The sequence below is a fragment of the Orbicella faveolata genome, unplaced genomic scaffold (assembly GCF_042242905.1).
Source record: "Orbicella faveolata isolate gen_17 unplaced genomic scaffold, um_ofav_v1 contig_47, whole genome shotgun sequence".
NCBI classification, from domain to species: domain Eukaryota; kingdom Metazoa; phylum Cnidaria; class Anthozoa; order Scleractinia; family Merulinidae; genus Orbicella; species Orbicella faveolata.
The window spans coordinates 24,926,445-24,944,201 of record NW_028301577.1 but is presented as its reverse complement, the minus strand read 5'-3'; the positions used below and the strand labels follow the sequence as shown (position 1 = coordinate 24,944,201).

The 17,757-nt window shown below is 38.3% G+C and overlaps 4 protein-coding genes across 4 annotated transcripts in view; 2 read left to right on the top strand and 2 right to left on the bottom strand.

The window, feature by feature from the left end:
* Nucleotides 1-2,607, top strand: part of LOC110052179 (uncharacterized) — a 41,094-nt gene extending 38,487 nt beyond the window's left edge. Inside the window, exon 39 of the mRNA XM_089280477.1 lies at nt 512-2,607. Coding sequence (XP_089136603.1) covers nt 512-621 — 110 coding nt within the window. The 3' untranslated portion in view covers nt 622-2,607. The remainder of the gene's footprint in view (nt 1-511) is intronic.
* A 594-nt stretch (nt 2,608-3,201) lies between these two features.
* Nucleotides 3,202-8,748, bottom strand: LOC110052180 (tyrosine-protein kinase Src42A-like). The gene is made up of 2 exons (XM_020758307.2): nt 8,180-8,748; nt 3,202-6,044 (listed from the first exon to the last, which is right to left on the bottom strand). The coding sequence occupies exons 1-2, from the start codon at nt 8,557-8,559 to the stop codon at nt 4,889-4,891; spliced, it is 1,536 nt and encodes a 511-aa protein (XP_020613966.2). The 5' UTR covers nt 8,560-8,748; the 3' UTR covers nt 3,202-4,888.
* Nucleotides 8,749-8,843: 95 nt separating this feature from the next.
* On the top strand, nt 8,844-13,336 carry LOC110052185 (eukaryotic translation initiation factor 3 subunit H-like). The gene is made up of 7 exons (XM_089280487.1): nt 8,844-8,958; nt 9,333-9,492; nt 9,894-10,061; nt 10,505-10,604; nt 10,843-10,992; nt 11,910-12,045; nt 13,072-13,336. The coding sequence occupies exons 1-7, from the start codon at nt 8,869-8,871 to the stop codon at nt 13,285-13,287; spliced, it is 1,020 nt and encodes a 339-aa protein (XP_089136613.1). The 5' UTR covers nt 8,844-8,868; the 3' UTR covers nt 13,288-13,336.
* Nucleotides 13,337-14,248: 912 nt separating this feature from the next.
* Nucleotides 14,249-17,001, bottom strand: LOC110052182 (general transcription factor IIE subunit 1-like). The gene has a single exon (XM_020758308.2). It carries the CDS (start codon nt 16,956-16,958, stop codon nt 15,645-15,647), a length of 1,314 nt encoding a protein of 437 aa, XP_020613967.2. The 5' UTR covers nt 16,959-17,001; the 3' UTR covers nt 14,249-15,644.
* Nucleotides 17,002-17,757: the final 756 nt, after the last annotated feature.

The following is a 17,757-nucleotide window of genomic DNA, read 5'->3' as shown; positions in this document are numbered from 1 at the left end:
TACGCTCTAGATCAACCAGATCACTGCTTATGGCCCCTGGAATTCCGTTGTGTTCTTCTGGGGCAAGGTACTTTCTTACACAGTTCTGAAGTATTTTTTATGATTTTTGAAATGGTTGAAAATATGATGAGACACTGTCTTGTGTGTTTGAAACATCTCAATCGAAACTAAAACTAAGGAGAAAACAGAGAAATAACATGGTAAATCAAATTTACATAGTTCTTTGGTGTTCTTATACCTTTAGTTTATTAGTAAACTATATTTTTGGAGTGGACTTAGAGTTGAAGTTTACTATTATGCTGGCAAAGGTAAACAACTAGTTTTGCTGAAGAATCCTGTAACTGATCTTGACCAATAAATGTGATAAGCACATTACAAGCTGCCTCTACTACCGATGATGATGATGATGATGATGATGACAATGACGATGACGAGGACCACGACGAGGACCACGATGATACCAGCAGTTATACTAATAATAATTATACTAACTTGACTGATTTTGTTATAGATTCTCCTGATGTTATTTTTGGTGATCACATGAAAAGAGGAAGGAGTAAGGTTTACAGAGACTCTGAGAAAGTTCCTCTAGGTGACAATGATGAACTGGCAATGATATAAGACTCTGGTTCTTTAATTCCTCATCTCAGTGCACCAGTAACACTACTTTAACATATGAAAAGGTGCATCTTGGAGGTTTCTATTGTGTTGTTCCAGAAAATATCCATACACCTCCCATAGAAGGTTTTTCATTTTGAACCCCCTCACCCCTCTGGAATTCCAGTTTAGCTTCCTTTAAACATTTTTGCTGTTGATTCAACCTTCCCCCCCCCCCCCCCCTTAGAATTTCTGTTAACCTTCCTTGGGGTGGGTATGAATATTTCCTGGAACTGCATATTGAGACTCTTTGAGTGCATAACTTCATAGTCCTACCAGTAAAATAACATGGTAAGCTAAGGTAGATAACAAGTCTTAGTCTAAACTGAAGTTCCTTTAAGCTTTATTTTCATCTGTTTTTGTAAGTTTTAAATATCTTTCTCCCATTGCGGGGAGTTGTTTTAAAGTCAAAGACTTCCTTGTGAGATTCCAGATGTTCAGGTTTTCTTCACTTGTAACTGGTCTGGTCGAATCTGCTATACAAGCAGGCAGATTAGCGATATGTCAGTTTTTTGGGGAGTAGAAGTGGTTTTATTAAGTGGCGAATAGCAGCTGTAGTTGACTTGTGTTGTGCAATTTTGACTCTGGCTAGTCTCACAAGTTCAATTCATGTGAATTGTAACTAAGATTCTAGAGATCTGAGGGAGATGCAGGAAGATTTGTAGGGGCAGTTCTTCCATTTGATAGAACTGGAAACGATGTAGGATTCCTCAGTTCTCTTCTGTAAAGTGAAACACATCTTGTAAAGTGAAGATGGTTGTGAAGAAATTTTTCTTGTCATGTCTTCTATGAAGTAAACTGCTTTGAACATATATTCACCAGTTACCATTCAGAACGTTTGATTTGTGTCCATTTATGCTTTGTTAAACAGAGGGTGATATTTGAGTGTTACAGTACATCACTCATAACTATACTTGCAAACGTTTATGTAAGCTTACAATGTAGTACGCACAAGCATAGGAACCCTGTTTCTTCTGTGAATGTTTGGAACATGCTAAAATGCTTATTATCCTGCTAAGGGATGTGGTAATTTTGGTATATGTGCTGTCAAGTTCATGTGAAGCATGTTTGTGCAAAGATAAGTGCTTTTGATAATCTTTTATACCATTAAGATAAACAACAAAAACATATACCACTGTTTTAAACAGACAGTATGAACCAGTTACTGTTATGGTCATGGTTTTAATGAAAACTCATATGTCTTAAAATGCATCTAGTTGTTACAGTGGAACTCCATTAATCTGGTCACCAACGGGCCACAAAAATCTGGCCGTATTAAAGAGATTCTTTAAATAAGAAAATTACGGACTGAGCTTTTGTTCAGGCCAGAATAAAGTGGCTATAATAACGAGGTGGCCGTATTAATGGGGTGGCTGTAAGGTGGGGTTCCACTGTATTTTAGTAAAACAGGGAAGTTTTTGTTGAAAGCTTTCAATTTATTAGTGCAGCTTGTTTATTAAATTAAATTTAAGGTATATTATACCATTAAGTCAGGGGGAAGCTTTTCTACTCTTTTTCATTGTATCTCAACACGAATCGGTGTGTCACTAAGTGAAGACTGTTAGTAAGTTTAAAAAGTGGTAGTTTACATTTACCTAGTTTTCTAGAGCATTTTAGAGTGCAAACATACAGCACAAGTGTAAGACAGTGCATTTGATTTGTTTTATACCCTGATTATACGTTAAGGAAGCCTAGACCTCAGGAAAGAATAGTACTGTGTCAAAGTTGTTGGTGGTGAGCTTTTTTGCTTATTAGGTTTTACTTTTTCGAGTAAAAGTTAAGAATAAAGTAATTCACCCTCAAAAACATAAAGCTGCCTTATGCAACTATGCCAAAACAGGTCTGCTGATATTACCACTAGTTTTAAAATATATTCAGTGTTAAGGTGGCGTGAAAGGATTTGATAAGCTTTGTATTCGTGTAACGTTCAATAAAGTATTGTTTTTGTAACTGGTAGAAGTGTCTTTAATATATAATTGAAATAATTTCAATGTAGAAATATTCACGGGAGCAGGAAAGTGGCCGTTTTGGGGAGGTAGGGGTGTAATATGACACCTGTTTTTTCAGGGGGAGGCAACACTGCCTTCCTTAAAAAAATGCCTATTTTAGCATATAAACTGTTTGTAACATGATAAAAATAGATCAATAAAACTGAAACTAGACAGAAGCGGGACCAACAAAGCATGTTACAGATCAAGTTTGGTGATCTTTTACAACGAAAAGTGGGTTTTGGTATACACCGTTTGGCGGTCATTAGTTAACTAGCCTGAATTTCAGCCACCTCCGCTCGCTAAGCCACTTGGGGAGAGAGACGACATCTCTCAGACTCCCCGAGTGACTTAGCGAGCGGAGGAGGTGGCTGAAATTCAGGCTAGAGAGGTTATTTTGGCAGTCGGGACATGTTTCAGTGGCTGTTGCCATTGTGGAAAGGTGGCCTTTGTAGAGTGGTTCCTGTTAGTGGAGGTTTGACTGTGTTGTTCTCAACAAAAAACTGCCGAAGTATCTACAATGTAAATTCACTTTCAAAACGTTTAAAAAAAACCATTCACTTTCAAAACGATTTTATTTGGACGATTTTTCTCTTTGCTTGCATTAATCTGTATACAATGTTCTACTTTTAAACTACTCGAATAAACTACTCTAATGCTATATTGAACTTAGCAAACATCTAACAGGAATAAAAGCATTAAAAAACGTCTAAAAAATAGCAATAGAGTGAAGTAAAAATTCTGGCTGCTGTGTACAATTGTCCTAAAAGAAAACTATCAAAGCACAAACAAAGCCAGAAAATAATTCCTGGGGTTTGAACTTTTTGCACTTGCTGAAAATTTAATGAAAATGGAACATTACCAAGGATGTTTATTGTTTAGGACAGTTGTGGCAGACTTGTGAATAAGCACTAATTCTCTTTTTATCATTGTATAAAGACACCAGAAAGCTTTGCTTCCTGGCTTTGGTAGTAGCAGTAATAGAAAATTAAACAATCAATGTCAACAATGAAGAAATAATAAAGTCTAGCCAACCAACTAAACGTAGGCCAAAAAGTTGTCACTTAGAGTACAATAAAAAGTCATTAACTGTAACAATAAATTACTATTCACCATTGTACAAAACTGCTAATAAAATATTAATCCACAAACTAAGTAGTCATTTTTTGACATTTTTAAAGAGGCTTTGGCAGCTTTTTTCGTATATCAAGAGGTACTGCGAGACCACTTTATGCATTTCCGGAAGTGTCTTCTATTTTATAGAACTTTAACAAGAGACACAGTCAGCTTTGGGACTGCATTGACCTGGACAGTAGTTTTCTCACTTTGAAAAGAGTTCACCTCGACCTGAAATCAAATGTACGTGTCGAGTACATCTAGAAATCTGCTTCAATCTTTGCAGTGTTTTGCTTGACTTTCAATCATTTATGGAAAAACCTGTTTTTGAGTGTGCTTTTGCTCATCCTATGATATTAATTAATCATATTTTGTTAAGAGCAGTATGGATCGCATCTCTGTGATACGCAAATTAACTATGAAATGGTATCTAATGGGCATGTACGCCAGCTGACTGTGTCCCTTTAAGAGTTGAGAATATTTTTATGCAGAGCATGAGGCTAGTTTCTGACAATAAGGGGATTTAAGCATGAATGAAGTCTGAAAAATCCCCCAAAAGTTGCAAAACATTCAGATTGAATTTTTTGTAGCACAAATCTGTAGTGTTGCACAAATCAGAAGGGTTGCACAGCCAGTATTAGAGTGGGTAGTCAACTACATGTTAGACTGTCAACAAAATTAATGTTGATGATGTGAGTGAAACCAGAGCAGGTCACTCCTTTCCCGGCTTTGTTTGCATCTGGTCGACAGTGTCAACCAGAATTGTTGTACTAGACTCCAAGGTCTTCATTCTCATAGGTTCAAGAAATTTAAATTTGCATGATAACTAATTAAAAATGATATACAAATAACAATAAAGAGGTGTGCCTTCTGTACCTGACTTCTCATCAATGCATTTTTCCACTGGCCTTTCTCCAAACTTGAACATTTCCTGACAATTGCAACTGACACTAAAAATAAGTTATAATCTACAAGTGCTTACAATAATGGTGCCCGGCAATTACTTTTCTGACACCAAGCCACTTTACTGTGGACTTACGCACGTTTAAAGAGATGTCAAATATTATTTACAGTTGCTTAGAGTTAAACAACTCTTCATCTTAGTACAACTATTCTTTGTAAAAGATTTATTCTGGATAATCTGCATAATTTGTAGTGTCCATAACAAAGAAGTCTTCTAAGCGCCACTGAAGAGTTTCGAATGTTGGCCGTAACATGGGTTCAGCTTTCCAGCAATCTTTCATGATATTGTAAAGACTTGATGGACAGTTCGGCGGACAAGGCATGCGATAGCCTCTTTCAACCTGAGCTAATACCTCTGCATTACCCATTCCTGGATAAGGGACCCGTCCATAAGTTATAAGCTCAGTAAGCAAAATTCCAAAGGCCCACACATCAGACTTAATTGTAAATTTATTGTACAAGGCAGCCTCTGGCGCTGTCCATTTGATGGGAAATTTGGCTCCAGCCCTTGCATTGTATTCACCTTCATCAATAATTCTTGAAAGTCCAAAGTCACAAATCTTGACCACATTATTTTTGCCCACTAAAATGTTCCTTGCTGCCAGGTCACGATGTATGTAATTGTTAATTTCTAAATAAGCCATTCCACTGGCAATTTGTGCAGCCATGTAAATCAACTGTGGAAGTTGAAGCTCCCGACCTGCAGGGCTTTTCAAGATATCCAATAAACTTCCATTCTCCATTAACTCAGTCACTATGTAAATTGGCTCCTCTTGTGTACACACAGCATAAAGCTGAACCAGGTTATCATGACGCAGTCTTTTCATAATTTGCGCCTCTGAGAGAAATGCCTTAGGTGACATTGTGCTTGGACGTAATGTTTTAACTGCAACAGGTGTTGTGTTATTCCACAGTCCCATCCAAACCTCCCCAAACTGTCCTTGACCAAGCTTTTGCACCAATCGGATGGAGTCGCGTGGGATCTCCCACTTGTCTTTTGTATTGTATGCAAGATCCTTGGGTGCGGGAGTGTGAAGGGTGGGGCAAGGCTTGCTAAGCTTAATGACGAGTCCATCTGCGTTTTCTTGGTAGTGTTCCACAAGCTCATTCAGGGTTGCAAACTTAGCTCTATGAGCAATGTAGAAGCCTCCACTATCCATGGATCGGATGCGGTAGTGTTTCACAATTTCTCCATCTCGCAGTGAAAGGGAGAAGTCTCCTGGTTTACTCTCACTTTCTCTAATTAAGAAGGATCCACTTTCTCCATGCATTAGAAGCATTTTTTCAGCATCTACTCTTTTGATTGGTCCAAAGAACCAGCTTAGTAAAGAAACCAGAAAAAATTGATTGAGTTATTTTGAAATTATTTTAATTAGCAAGAATAATCACAACTTTTTAACGTTGAAGTGTGTTTGAATCATGTTGTACAGTGGATGCAACAGTTTAGCTGGGGTAAATGCAGGCTATATAAAATGATATGTTTTTCCATTATTTCAAATTCTACAATTTAACAGTGGAATCTTTGTCATGTTGCTTACTGAATGTGAACCTTTATTTCCATGATCATAAAAAGGTCAAAGCTCTGCCTCAGTAAACATACCCTGGCAGAACATGCATAAAAATTTGCTCACAGTAAATTTCTCCACACTTCATTTCTTCATCCATATCTACCTCTCCTCCATAGATTTTTCTTTTTCTGAAAGCTTGTCCAGTAAACCTCATTGTTACATATTAATGGCAAAATAACACGGCTTGAAAAACACTTGAATTGCAGCTTGCCCTTTGGACAAGTAGAGCTCTCTCAAATTGGCTTGCCCTGGGCAAGTCTTAGTTTGCTCTTTTAATGATTTAGTTGGCAGATGACTTGCCTGATACCTTGCCAACTGGGAGGGTGAGAATGAAAGGTTACTTGCCCAGCAGGAAAATCTACTCGTCCCAGACAACAGGGTGGCACTTTTTTCAAGCCCTGAATATGAGACCCAATTTTGAGTATAACCTATCTGCAAGTCATAAAATTTGAAATGCGTATTAATTAAGTGTCTTTTTGTTTGCCTAAACATTTGCTGACCTGCCTGCCTCAGCCCTTCTTATCAAACTGTCCTACTTTCAGCTACCAAATTCCGTGGCTCTTACCAACATAATTATTTTTGTAAACACTTTCTTTGAGCCTTGATTTGTTTTGCAAATAAGAAAGTCCTGGTGGTAGTCTTGCCATCTTGCGAGGTTTCAAATTCACTGTTTGCCACCCCTAACAGTGTTTTGCAATATTTAGAAATATAATATACAAGAAAAAAAAAAACATCAAGAGAAGTAAAAGGAGAATACAAACAAGAAAATCAGGATTGCATGAAGTGTTCAAGCTAAGTCTGCCTTTGATTGAAGCTTTCAGATTGTATTAGAGAACCTTTCTTGACATGGGTGCATTTCATGCCCACACTGGCGTATCTAAAGAGAAGCTAGTTTGTCACAACATGGGGGGTTCTATTATCTTGTTTACTCAAAACAATTTATATTACAAAAGCAAACACATCTTATCACTGTCAGTTTCATCCATAATCCTTTTTAACTGAGTGTATTTATGCACAATGTATAAGTAATTGGAGACATCATGTCTTTCCTTCTACTGGCATTTGATATTAGACTTACGGAATAAAACAAAGAAAAGCATCTTTTATGTTTTTATTTCTGCTCCATTTTTCAAAAGCCGGAAATTGCGGTCTGGTTGGCTCGATTTCACATTCGGTGCTCTCTTCTTGACTTAAAAATTTTAGCCCGTGTAATTAAATTAGCATATTTCTCAAGTCACGCAAAAGAAAACGAAATTAAGGCGCTCTGAATTTTTTCTTCATTCTGCGATAGCATCAATAAAAGAATTGATTTTCTTTTACAGAATAGAGATCTGCACCCAGCGTTTCTGGAATCTTATTAGAAAACAATTCAGACTTCCTAAGGCTTCAGTAATATTTATTCTCAAGCACGTTCCGTTGAAATTTCCCAGTGGGTTCCGTTTCGAATCTAAAACAATGACGATGTCAAATAATAAACAACTGCTCGTTTCGTCTGACACTTTTGGGCACAAAATGCCCTGAAATAAAACCTCCAAGTTGAGTGTTCAACACCATGGTTGACCCAAAGCGTTAAAAATGACAAATCTCACAAATCTACCGGCCGCTCAGGCAAGGAAAGCGCTGTTCAATTTGAAATCGGAGCGCAAATTCCCGTCGAGTTTTCGATGAAAGTGATCCTTGTCTGCCTGAACCTTGGCAGACCGTTTCACTTTCGGGTCGCGGTAGAGTGCAGGGACACGAAAGCTACAAAATTTTCTTCGTGGTCTGTCTTTTGTTGTAGGCTTAATTGTATAATTGCAGACTACCGCTCGCTTTAAGAAGTGGCTGAAATGGAAGCTTGAATAAAGAAACTTCCGCGAATGTACAGAACTGTAAAAGTTAACTTACTCTTCGCTCTTCAGAGAGGCCGCCGGGGCAACATAATTACTGGGGATGTAGCCAACAGCATTTGTGGCCAGGGAACGTGCCTGCCACCAATCTGCTCCATTCAGCGCATCGTTACTGTTAATCACTTCGAGTTTTTCTCCTTTCTTAAAACTAAGGTCCTCCGCTGTTCTTGCTTCGTAATCGTACAGCGCAACAAACAACAGCTTCTGTTCAGCCGGCTGTTGGGGAATTTCAGGGAGGGCAGGCAGCACTGGTAAAGCTTCATGATTCTGCAAATCCTTTTCGTCAGCGTTCACGTTATCAAAACTTTGAGCAGTTTTCGAAGTCTTAACGTTTCCGTTCGCTTCGTGTCTGCTTCTCTTGCTATAAGCACAACCCATTCCATGCACTGTTTTTCAGAAGATAGTGTTAACTGCGGTTGTCAGTTTCAAGTGAATGTTATGATTACAACACAACTACAAGTGCCGTACGCGAAAAGCAATATAAATTCAGGGTTTCCTATCCTTTTTCCGCCGAACCGGATTGAAGATCAACAATACAAAGAAAACTTCTCCGAACGAGGCGGCTCCCATTACGTCATTGCCGATGACACACCGAACTAATCCCGACTACCACGAACAATTCCGAAAACTTTCGACGAATTTCGTGCCCAGTTCAGCTCGACCATTTCTTCAAAATTTGTGTTCAATATGGCGGAAAGAGGCGGCTCTTCGCTTTCAGGAAATTCAAGTTCCTCTGGGTCTTCAAGTCGAATTGACAGTGTTCAAGTAGATGGATTGGTAAATATAACTCACTTACAGAATTTTTACTCGCCTCTAGTTCACTTCTGTTTCTAAATGTAGCAGAAAAGTCGTAAAATATTGTTACACGTGATCGCATATAATTAAGCTAGCTAAAATGAATTTGACTCTCATTTCATTGTGTAAGGGCTTTTCCTTATATCTTTTCTTACTTAAAAACATTAAGGCCGTTAAGGAAGTATCCAGGGTCGTGTAAAATGTGAAATATTGTTGAAAATTATCTTGCTTAGATTAAATTGATTTTACCTTGTCAGTCACTCGATACAAATCCATTAGTAATTATAAAGCTTTAGAAAAAGGCACCTAGTGGCCCAAATCACTGCCGCGGTAGTAACTTATGTGATTGCTTCAAGGTTGTGTTGAAAATAATCAAACATTGTCAAGATGAAAGATCAGCTGGAGAGGTGGTACAAGGAGTGTTACTTGGATTAATTCAGAATAACAAACTTGAGATCACAAACTGCTTCCCCTTCCCGTCATCAAGAGCTGGAGATGACGATGATGAAGATGATGGTGAGAGAATTAGTAAATAAGTAGCTTCTCAAACCTAGTTGTTAACTACAGTCAAACCTCCACTAACGGCCACCTTCCTACAGCAGCCACCTCTCTTCAACGGCCACTTTCTTTTGTCCCTGCTGAATGTCCATACATTAACTTTTATTTTAACCTCTCTACAACAGCCACCTCTCCACAATGGTAACGGCCACCAAAGCATGTCCCAAAATACCAAAATAACCTCTCTACAATGGCCAGTTAATCAACTACTGACCAATGGTGAATACAAATCCCCATTTTACGTTTTTTCAAAAAAATATAAAACTTGATCCGTTCCGCATGTCATTGGTCTCTGTTTCTGTATGGTTTCTGTTTTATTGCTATATTTTGATTGTGTTAGGTATTTTTCTGTTTTACAGTCAATTATCAGATGGAGATGATGCGTCGCTTACGAGCTGTTAACGTTGACCACTTGCACGTGGGGTGGTATCAGTCAACTTACCTTGGGTCATTTGTGAACAAAACATTACTTGACTCGCAGTTCAGTTACCAGAGTGCAATTGAGGAATCTGTTGTACTTATTTATGGTAAGAACAGAATGATTCTGTTATAAAAAAATCAGTAGTATACTGAGTGGCAGCAAATCGATAAAAACGTTATCCCACATGTGAGGATATCATTTTTATCCACACATGTGTGATATCATTTTTTAAAACATCTCTATCCCTTTAACTGCACTTAAATTTGTTGGTATATGATCGAAGCATCTTCAGATCTTCTTCAGAAGTCTTCAGCAATCTTTGGTTATCTTTGAAAATTGTCAGAAAAATGTTCAGAACGTTCGTCTGACCTTTGGACAAATTTTGAACTATCTTCAGAAATCTTCAGAAAATCACCAAAAACATTTTTATGTATTGTGAGAATATTTTTCAATACTTGAACAGAATTTTGTATCTCCATGCAGCCATGTAATATCCTCTACATCATACCTCTTTTCCACTACTATTAATACTCCTTTTTGTCTGTTCAGATCCATTGAAAACCTCTCAAGGAATGCTGTCTCTCAAGGTATTCCGTTTGTCTGATAAAATGATGACAATGTACAAGGATGCAGAATTCAGTGCTGAAAGGTGAGAAACACCTCATCAAGTTAAGATACTTTTAATTTTTAAACTACATATACATGCATATATATATTGATCTCGCAGTTGATAAGTGGAAGTGAAAAAAAAAAAGTTTATGTGTAATTCTGTTATAAGTGAATCAGTGCGAGAACTTGCTTTTCCTTGAATATTTCACTTAAAATAATGAAAAGAGAATATCATCATGGCCTAACCATTATTAATACCATTTTTTTTTTTTTTTCAGGCTTGCAAAAAGTGGTCTAAGTTTTGAGGCCATGTTTGAGGAGATTCCGCTTGTGATAAGGAATTCGTCTCTCATCAATGCTCTGCTCTGTGAAGTTGAAGTGTTATCACCTCACACACAAACAAATGATTTCCTCAGTCTCTCAACTGGGTAAGACCTGACTTTCCTTAGTATTGGAGTATTGGGCAAATGTCCCTAATCATAATCATTCGAATATTTTCGCTCACACGCAATTGATCTAAACATGTCGTGTTACTGAAAATTCCCCAGCTAATACTGGGGAATATCCAACTGATATTGCCCAGTTTTCAAAACTGCACATGTTTCGAAAAATATTTGAAGGATAATAAACACCATAGCCTTCATGAAGCACAAAAATACATGTATGCTCAGATAGTTGTCTTGGAACATTATGTGTTCCTCGTAGCTCACAGTTTTCCTCAAGCTATGCTCTTGAAAAACTGTTCACTTCTCGAAACAGATAATGTCCGCAGACAAATATCGTCGCACATTTTCACATGAAATGGAGGCTATTGTTTATTTAATTTAAAACTATCAAACAGCTATTTAAGGTGTAATGATTGTGTAAGCAATGGTCTCAAAATAAACAATCTTTGGCTACTAATTTCATTGTGCTGTTTCCATTTCTGGCATCCATTTAGTGCCATAGTATTATTTTTCATATTTTACAAAATAATGCAATGGAATTCTACAAGATCCTATCACCTTGGAATTATCTCCATTAATTCTTTTTTGCCTTTATATTTCATCATCTCTCTTCCACTCTTGGTGACCATGAATTTTAACCAGATGAGGCAATATCAATCATGAAAGATGGTGGTGTCTCATCACATTTCAAAACAACAACAAGAGAGCTGAAAATTCGATGTACAGTGGCATACTTTTGACAAAGCTTTACGTGTTTGGAGATGTGATAAACTGTTGTCCTGAGTGTTTGCATCAAGTGAAACAGAAACTAACTTAAAGGAGAAAATTAGATAATAAAGTAGTAAAATTCAAGGGTAATTAAGAACAGACATACAAGCACTGTTATGTATTTTTTCAAGATCCTACTTAGAAAAGAATGTGCGGTTACTAATGGAGAGTGTTGATGAACTTTGTCAAGATGCAAATAAATTCAACAATCACTTGCGTAATGTAGCACGGCAACAACAGCAGAAAGATGCATACATTCAGCGAAGGGTAAGTTCTTTGTTTAGTTTATTCAACAAAGAAACAAGATCATTTGTGCACAGTGACCTTGTACTTATTGTAGGTTGCTCTAAATTGTTCAGTTTTCATGGTTGCCATCAACATCACTTTTCAAAATTCCCTTACTTTTCCCTGATAGAAATAAATTTCCCTGACCAAATAAATATAAAATGTCAAATATAGTAATGGCTTCTGACCTCAACTTACAGCCACCCATTACAGAAAAGTTTCAACAAATTTTCCTTCAGTAAGGAAAAACATTGTTGAGATCACAGTGGCACCTAATGTTTCCTCAAGCCTTCAATGGTATTAAATCAGCCTTGTTAAATTATTTCAATTTTCCCTGACTTTTCTTCAAAATGTCAATTTCTCCTGACTCAAGATAAAACTCCCTGACTTTTCCCTGACATTAAAGAATTTTTTCCCTGACCATTTCCTGACCTGTGGCAACCCTGGTTTTACCGGTAGTTATTCTTTGTTTCCAAGATTACTAATGTGATTTTGTTTCAAGCAAGCTTTTTCTGTACCTTTAAGCATGAATCCGGATATTTTTGAATCTGCAACTTTTTCTTTTCAGATACGGCATCCATCCACATGCATCTGGTGAATTCAGGAGCGAATCCAGATATTTTTTAATCAACTAACCAGAGTGGAAAAAATAAATCTGCAACAAAAGATTTGGACGGTGAATCTGGATATTTTTTTAATCCGATGACATAGCATAATTGTCTCCAGTCTCTTACCGAACAATAAAACAATATGGTGGCACAACGTGTAGGCCTAGTTTCTCTAAAGTGAATCCAGATACCATCAGATGCATGTGGACAGGCGAATTCGATTTGAATACACTATGTGTGAACAGGGAAATTTTTGAATCCGGAAAGAAAAAGTTGCGGATTCTAAAATATCCAGATATGTGTGGATGGGGCCTTAGTGTCAAATACAAATCATTGAATGTTCTGTCATACTCATCCACTGCCATTATGTAACAAGAGATTTCTTTCCATATATTTTTAGCAAGCTGAAAATACTACACGGCATAATCGAGGGGAACCTCCTTTACCAGAGGAAGATATCTCGAAGATATTTAAGCCCCTACAGTCGCCGTCACGTCTTGATTACCTTCTGTTATCTCAGCAAGTAAACACATACAGTGCACAAGTGAACCAGTTTTCAACACACAGCTTTGGAAAGCTATTCCTTGCACAAGCTCTGCAGGAAAATGAGAAATAGATGTGTAGATATGTGAGCAGCAAAATAAAATTATGCCATGATCCAACAAGTAGCTGTGATGTTCATTTCTTTAGGGGGGGGGGGGGGGGCACAGCAGGATTGCACAGTTAAGGGAAATAGCTGAGAAATTGCTGCTTATTTGTGGGCATGTGTAATATTCAGTTCCAGTTTTGCAATGTTCGCAGTTTCCAGTCATGTGACCAAAGGTGTGATGAGTCCGTTCGTATAAGTTATTCACATGCTTGTGTGTATTTGCATATTATTCTAGTTCTTGTAGTCTTCATACCATGATGTTCTAAACATCTCTCTCGTCTGGTTTAAAATGGTTTATTGGTTCACTGCTACTACATGGTGTCAAAAGTGGGAGAGGAGAGGTTAGCCAAAAACTTGACAATTGGTAGGCCAAGGGTGTTTGAATTTCGTGCTTCTCCTTTTTTCAATTCTTTCCTACCCACCTTCTTACAGTTGTCTGCATGTTTTTCTTTGCTTTTTTACAGCCCTTTCTCAGTTTACTGGTTGTTATATCACATAATCTTGTGTCTGAGTTTCCAACCTTCTCCCTGACAGTTCCCTTCCATTTTGATAAAGAATAGGAGGTCCTTTACAAGCAGGCTGATAGTGTACTGGTCTGTCATGAAATATTCCATCAAGCCAGGTGGTCCATTCTGCTAAAGCTTACCCTGGTCTCTGTCGCATTAGCAACTAGGAATATTTCTACTCTCCCCTGCATAGGATGCCAGTCCATCACAAGATAACCCCCCAGCATGTACCGGTTCCCAACTGAACACCTTGGTTCAGTGTGCTAACCATTAAGGTTGGAACATGCTCCAGGAAGGAAACGTGACTGTTGTGGGGACATGAAGCAGGAACATGTTGCAGGCACAGTTTTCCTCAGGTGACATAACAGAATTTAGAAAATGCAGGATTTTAGTTTGAACAGATGTAGGTTACTTCAACTGAATTGTGTAAGGAACAATCAAGTTTACTGTACATTATATTTAGACACTTCTAATGACAGATTTCATTAAACACAAAGAAACTCTATTTATAAAACTCAGTAATAGAATGGTAGTGTGGAACATGTTGGCTTGAATGAAAGCAAAGATTTTGAAAATGAATGAACAACAGTGGGCTTGGCCTTACAGAGAGAGTTTGTCATCCTTTAATTATCAATAGTACAGTGGAACCACATTAATACAGTCATCAATAGGGCATGAAAATTTGGCCATAATGGGGTGAGGTCAAATTTCATAGCTGGTCTAAATTGAGTGACAGCTTAACAGATGTAGTAGATATATCAATTTAACCTCAAAACAACTGTCCTCAATAAGCATCCGGAATGCAGATATAATTTTATGGACAATGGGAAGATGAGCATAACTGGGTTGAGTGGTTGTATAAACAGAGAAAAATTACAAAGGATTATACAGGTTAGGATTTTGAAGAATGGCTGTTGGCTGTATTTATGGAGTGGCAGTATTAACAGGGTTTTCTTATGAGAAAATGTACTGGCATTTCGCTGGGACAAAAAAAGTGGCAGTAACTGTATTAACAAAGTGATCGTAAGGTGGGGTTCCACTGCACTTGTCCACTCAAACCACTGAAACTACACTATCAAACAGATAGAAAATGAGCATACACAAAGTCATCACCTAGGGTCTACTGTTGAGCCATAACATTTCAAGAAATGTCTGGCAATTAGACATACAGTTCAACCTCCGGTTGCAACCACCTCTCGTAAGCGACCACCTCTCCTCAGCGATCAGTTTTCCAAAATAACAAACATTTCCCAGTGAAATCACTATATTTGGAACCTTTTGTAAGCGACCACCTCTTGTTAGCAACCGCAACCACTTTTAGAGCTAAAAGTTCGAAATTTTCTTTCGTTTCTAACCTCCTGTAAGCGACCACTTGACAGATAATAAGGCATAAATTGGATGACAAGGGTGTAACATTACTGCATTCCTGGGTAGCACTAGAGGCAGAAATTTCTCTATGGGAAGTAGCAGGTTTTTTCTCAAAACTGACTTTTCACATGAATAAAACAGTTAAAACATAGTCTCTGCAATTACCATATGCTAATGAAGAAAAATTTTGACCCAATATGATCTAAGCTCTCATAGGTGACCACCTTCCATAAGTAATCTCTCAGGCTTGACATATTGGGTGGTTGCTTATGGGATGTTTGACTGTATTTTAACACATCGGACCTATAATTTAACACATCAGGCACCTTGTTTAATGTATCTTGGAAATGGCTGGGTTTATGGTAATAAGCCAAACAAATACTGCCTACATCTATTCACTGAAGTTGAAATATGTACTACCACTTTACATAAAGTTTTTTGTTTGCCTGCCTAGTAAAGCTGGTTATAAACATGCTGAAATGTTTTGGTGTAAGCCTCGTGCTCCTCTGGCGTCATTTCCCTCAACATTTCATCAGTGACATCATCAATTGGCACCATCTTGTCTCCAATTTTGATTTCATGTGTGTCGTCATCTTCTTGCTCACTTTCAGTGTGAGTTTCCATGGCTTCTGTTACTTCATTTGCTTTTGCTGCTGGTCCAGGAGTTGGTGTCTCAAAGTCAGAGTCATCACTTGGACCAGAGTCACTGTCATCGTTATCTACCCCCTCGCCAAGGGCTTCATTGATATCTAGACGTGGTTTCTTATTAACTGATTCATGAACCAATAGCTCTGCAAGGATTTCATCATCCTTTCCAGAAGTCCCTGGCTTCTTGTGGTCAGATCCCCCATGACGTGTTTGATCACTGGCAGCAACATCACTTTGTACCCCTAAAGCTGGTGTCACTGTACTTTGCCTCATCCATATGGGTGCCTCCTTCGCCCGAGGTTTGTTAGTTGCTGCATCTTCATCATTTTCATCTCCCATTATATCTACTTTAATACCCGGTCCATTCACATCATTGCCACCAGTAGAATCATTGGCCCATGATGGTTTATTACCTCGGTGTCCTGAGGGGCGAGACCCGTGACTTCCACTGGCAAGTTGGGCTGGCTGTGGTTCTGGCTCCAGAATGGCAGGTGCTAGATTGATATCTTCACAGTCCCTAAGCAGTCGGAAAATTGGCTCCATTTGCTCATTAAAGCGAGCCAAGCTTGTTCTGGAAGTGTTGCTTTGTTTAATTCCAGCAGCATCCTCCTCTACTAAGCCCTCACATATGGTGCATTTTAATTGACACGTTTCCAGATCCAACAAGCGATCAACTTCTAAATCGGAATACTTTTTCTCGCACTGGGTACATACAAACGATGGCCGATTTTTCGCTTGCTTTTCTTCGCTTTCAATCTTCTTTCGCACATGATCCAACTTGTACTTAACAACATTGACAAAAACCTTGTAGTTAATAAAATAGTAGTTGAAACTGATCAGGGCTCCCGTCTCGGGATTCTTTTCCTTGTGCACTCTTTGCTTTATGAGTTTTTCGTTCTTTAAGCGCACTAGACTTTGTCGTAATTGCTTCTTGTCAAAGCCCAACTGTCGGATCAAATCATCTTCTTGTAAACACGGATATTGAGAATTGGTAAGTAAAGTTATGATAGCGGCGTGTTCGTTTTCGTAGAATCCTCGGACAACTTTTTTACAGAGACGCTTGAGTACGTTAGGAACTGTTGTAAGTAACTCCTGTTCGTCTATTGCGCCGTTCATCGTGTTCTCTGTCTTTCTCGGCGTCTACTCTGCTTTGCAGCCAGGCCTAAACGGACGGCCGTGGGGACAAATCCCTGGGCCGGGTTGTCCGGAGGACTTAACGCGAAGTATAATTTTTCTTGTATACAAATGTTTTTCACTGCTTATGTTTTGTGCATTTTGAGATTATTCAAAGTCAAAACAGAAGGCGAAACAATAAAAACAGAAAATCTCACCGCAAAGTTACAAAACTCAAATCAAAATTCTCGCTGGACATTTCAGGCTGACTGCACACCAGTAACTCGATAAAGTTTCATCTTCAGACAACTGTGAAGACAGTTTCGCATTTCTGGCAGAAGGACGTCGGCCATTACTTTGGAAACAATGTCTGTCAAAAGATTGCTTTGTAAACATTAGCACACACGTCAGCAGCGTACACCCATGGGCAAATAGTAGACGTTAAATTAACCAATCAGAGCGCGCTTTGCTTTAGTTATGTTATAATTTGTAATAGAGCACGTTTGAAAGTTTATGCGGTGTGTGACAATAAAATGGTGGCCCGATTAGGCTCTCAAAAGATGAGTCATTGCTCACGTTTATGCCAACTGAGCAGTTCTTGCTCTAGAAGAAGTATTAATTTCAATTTGTCGGAGCTCTAGGGTAATAACTTTTCGTTTCGATGGCAAAACTCAATGACAGATGTTTCTGTTACTTTACGGCCGCCATGTTGGTGCCCCTCTAAAAGGGCACCAGCATGGCCTCTCCATACAAAGCTCTATAAATCTGGGTGATACACTTTTCCTTATAACACGAGAATGAA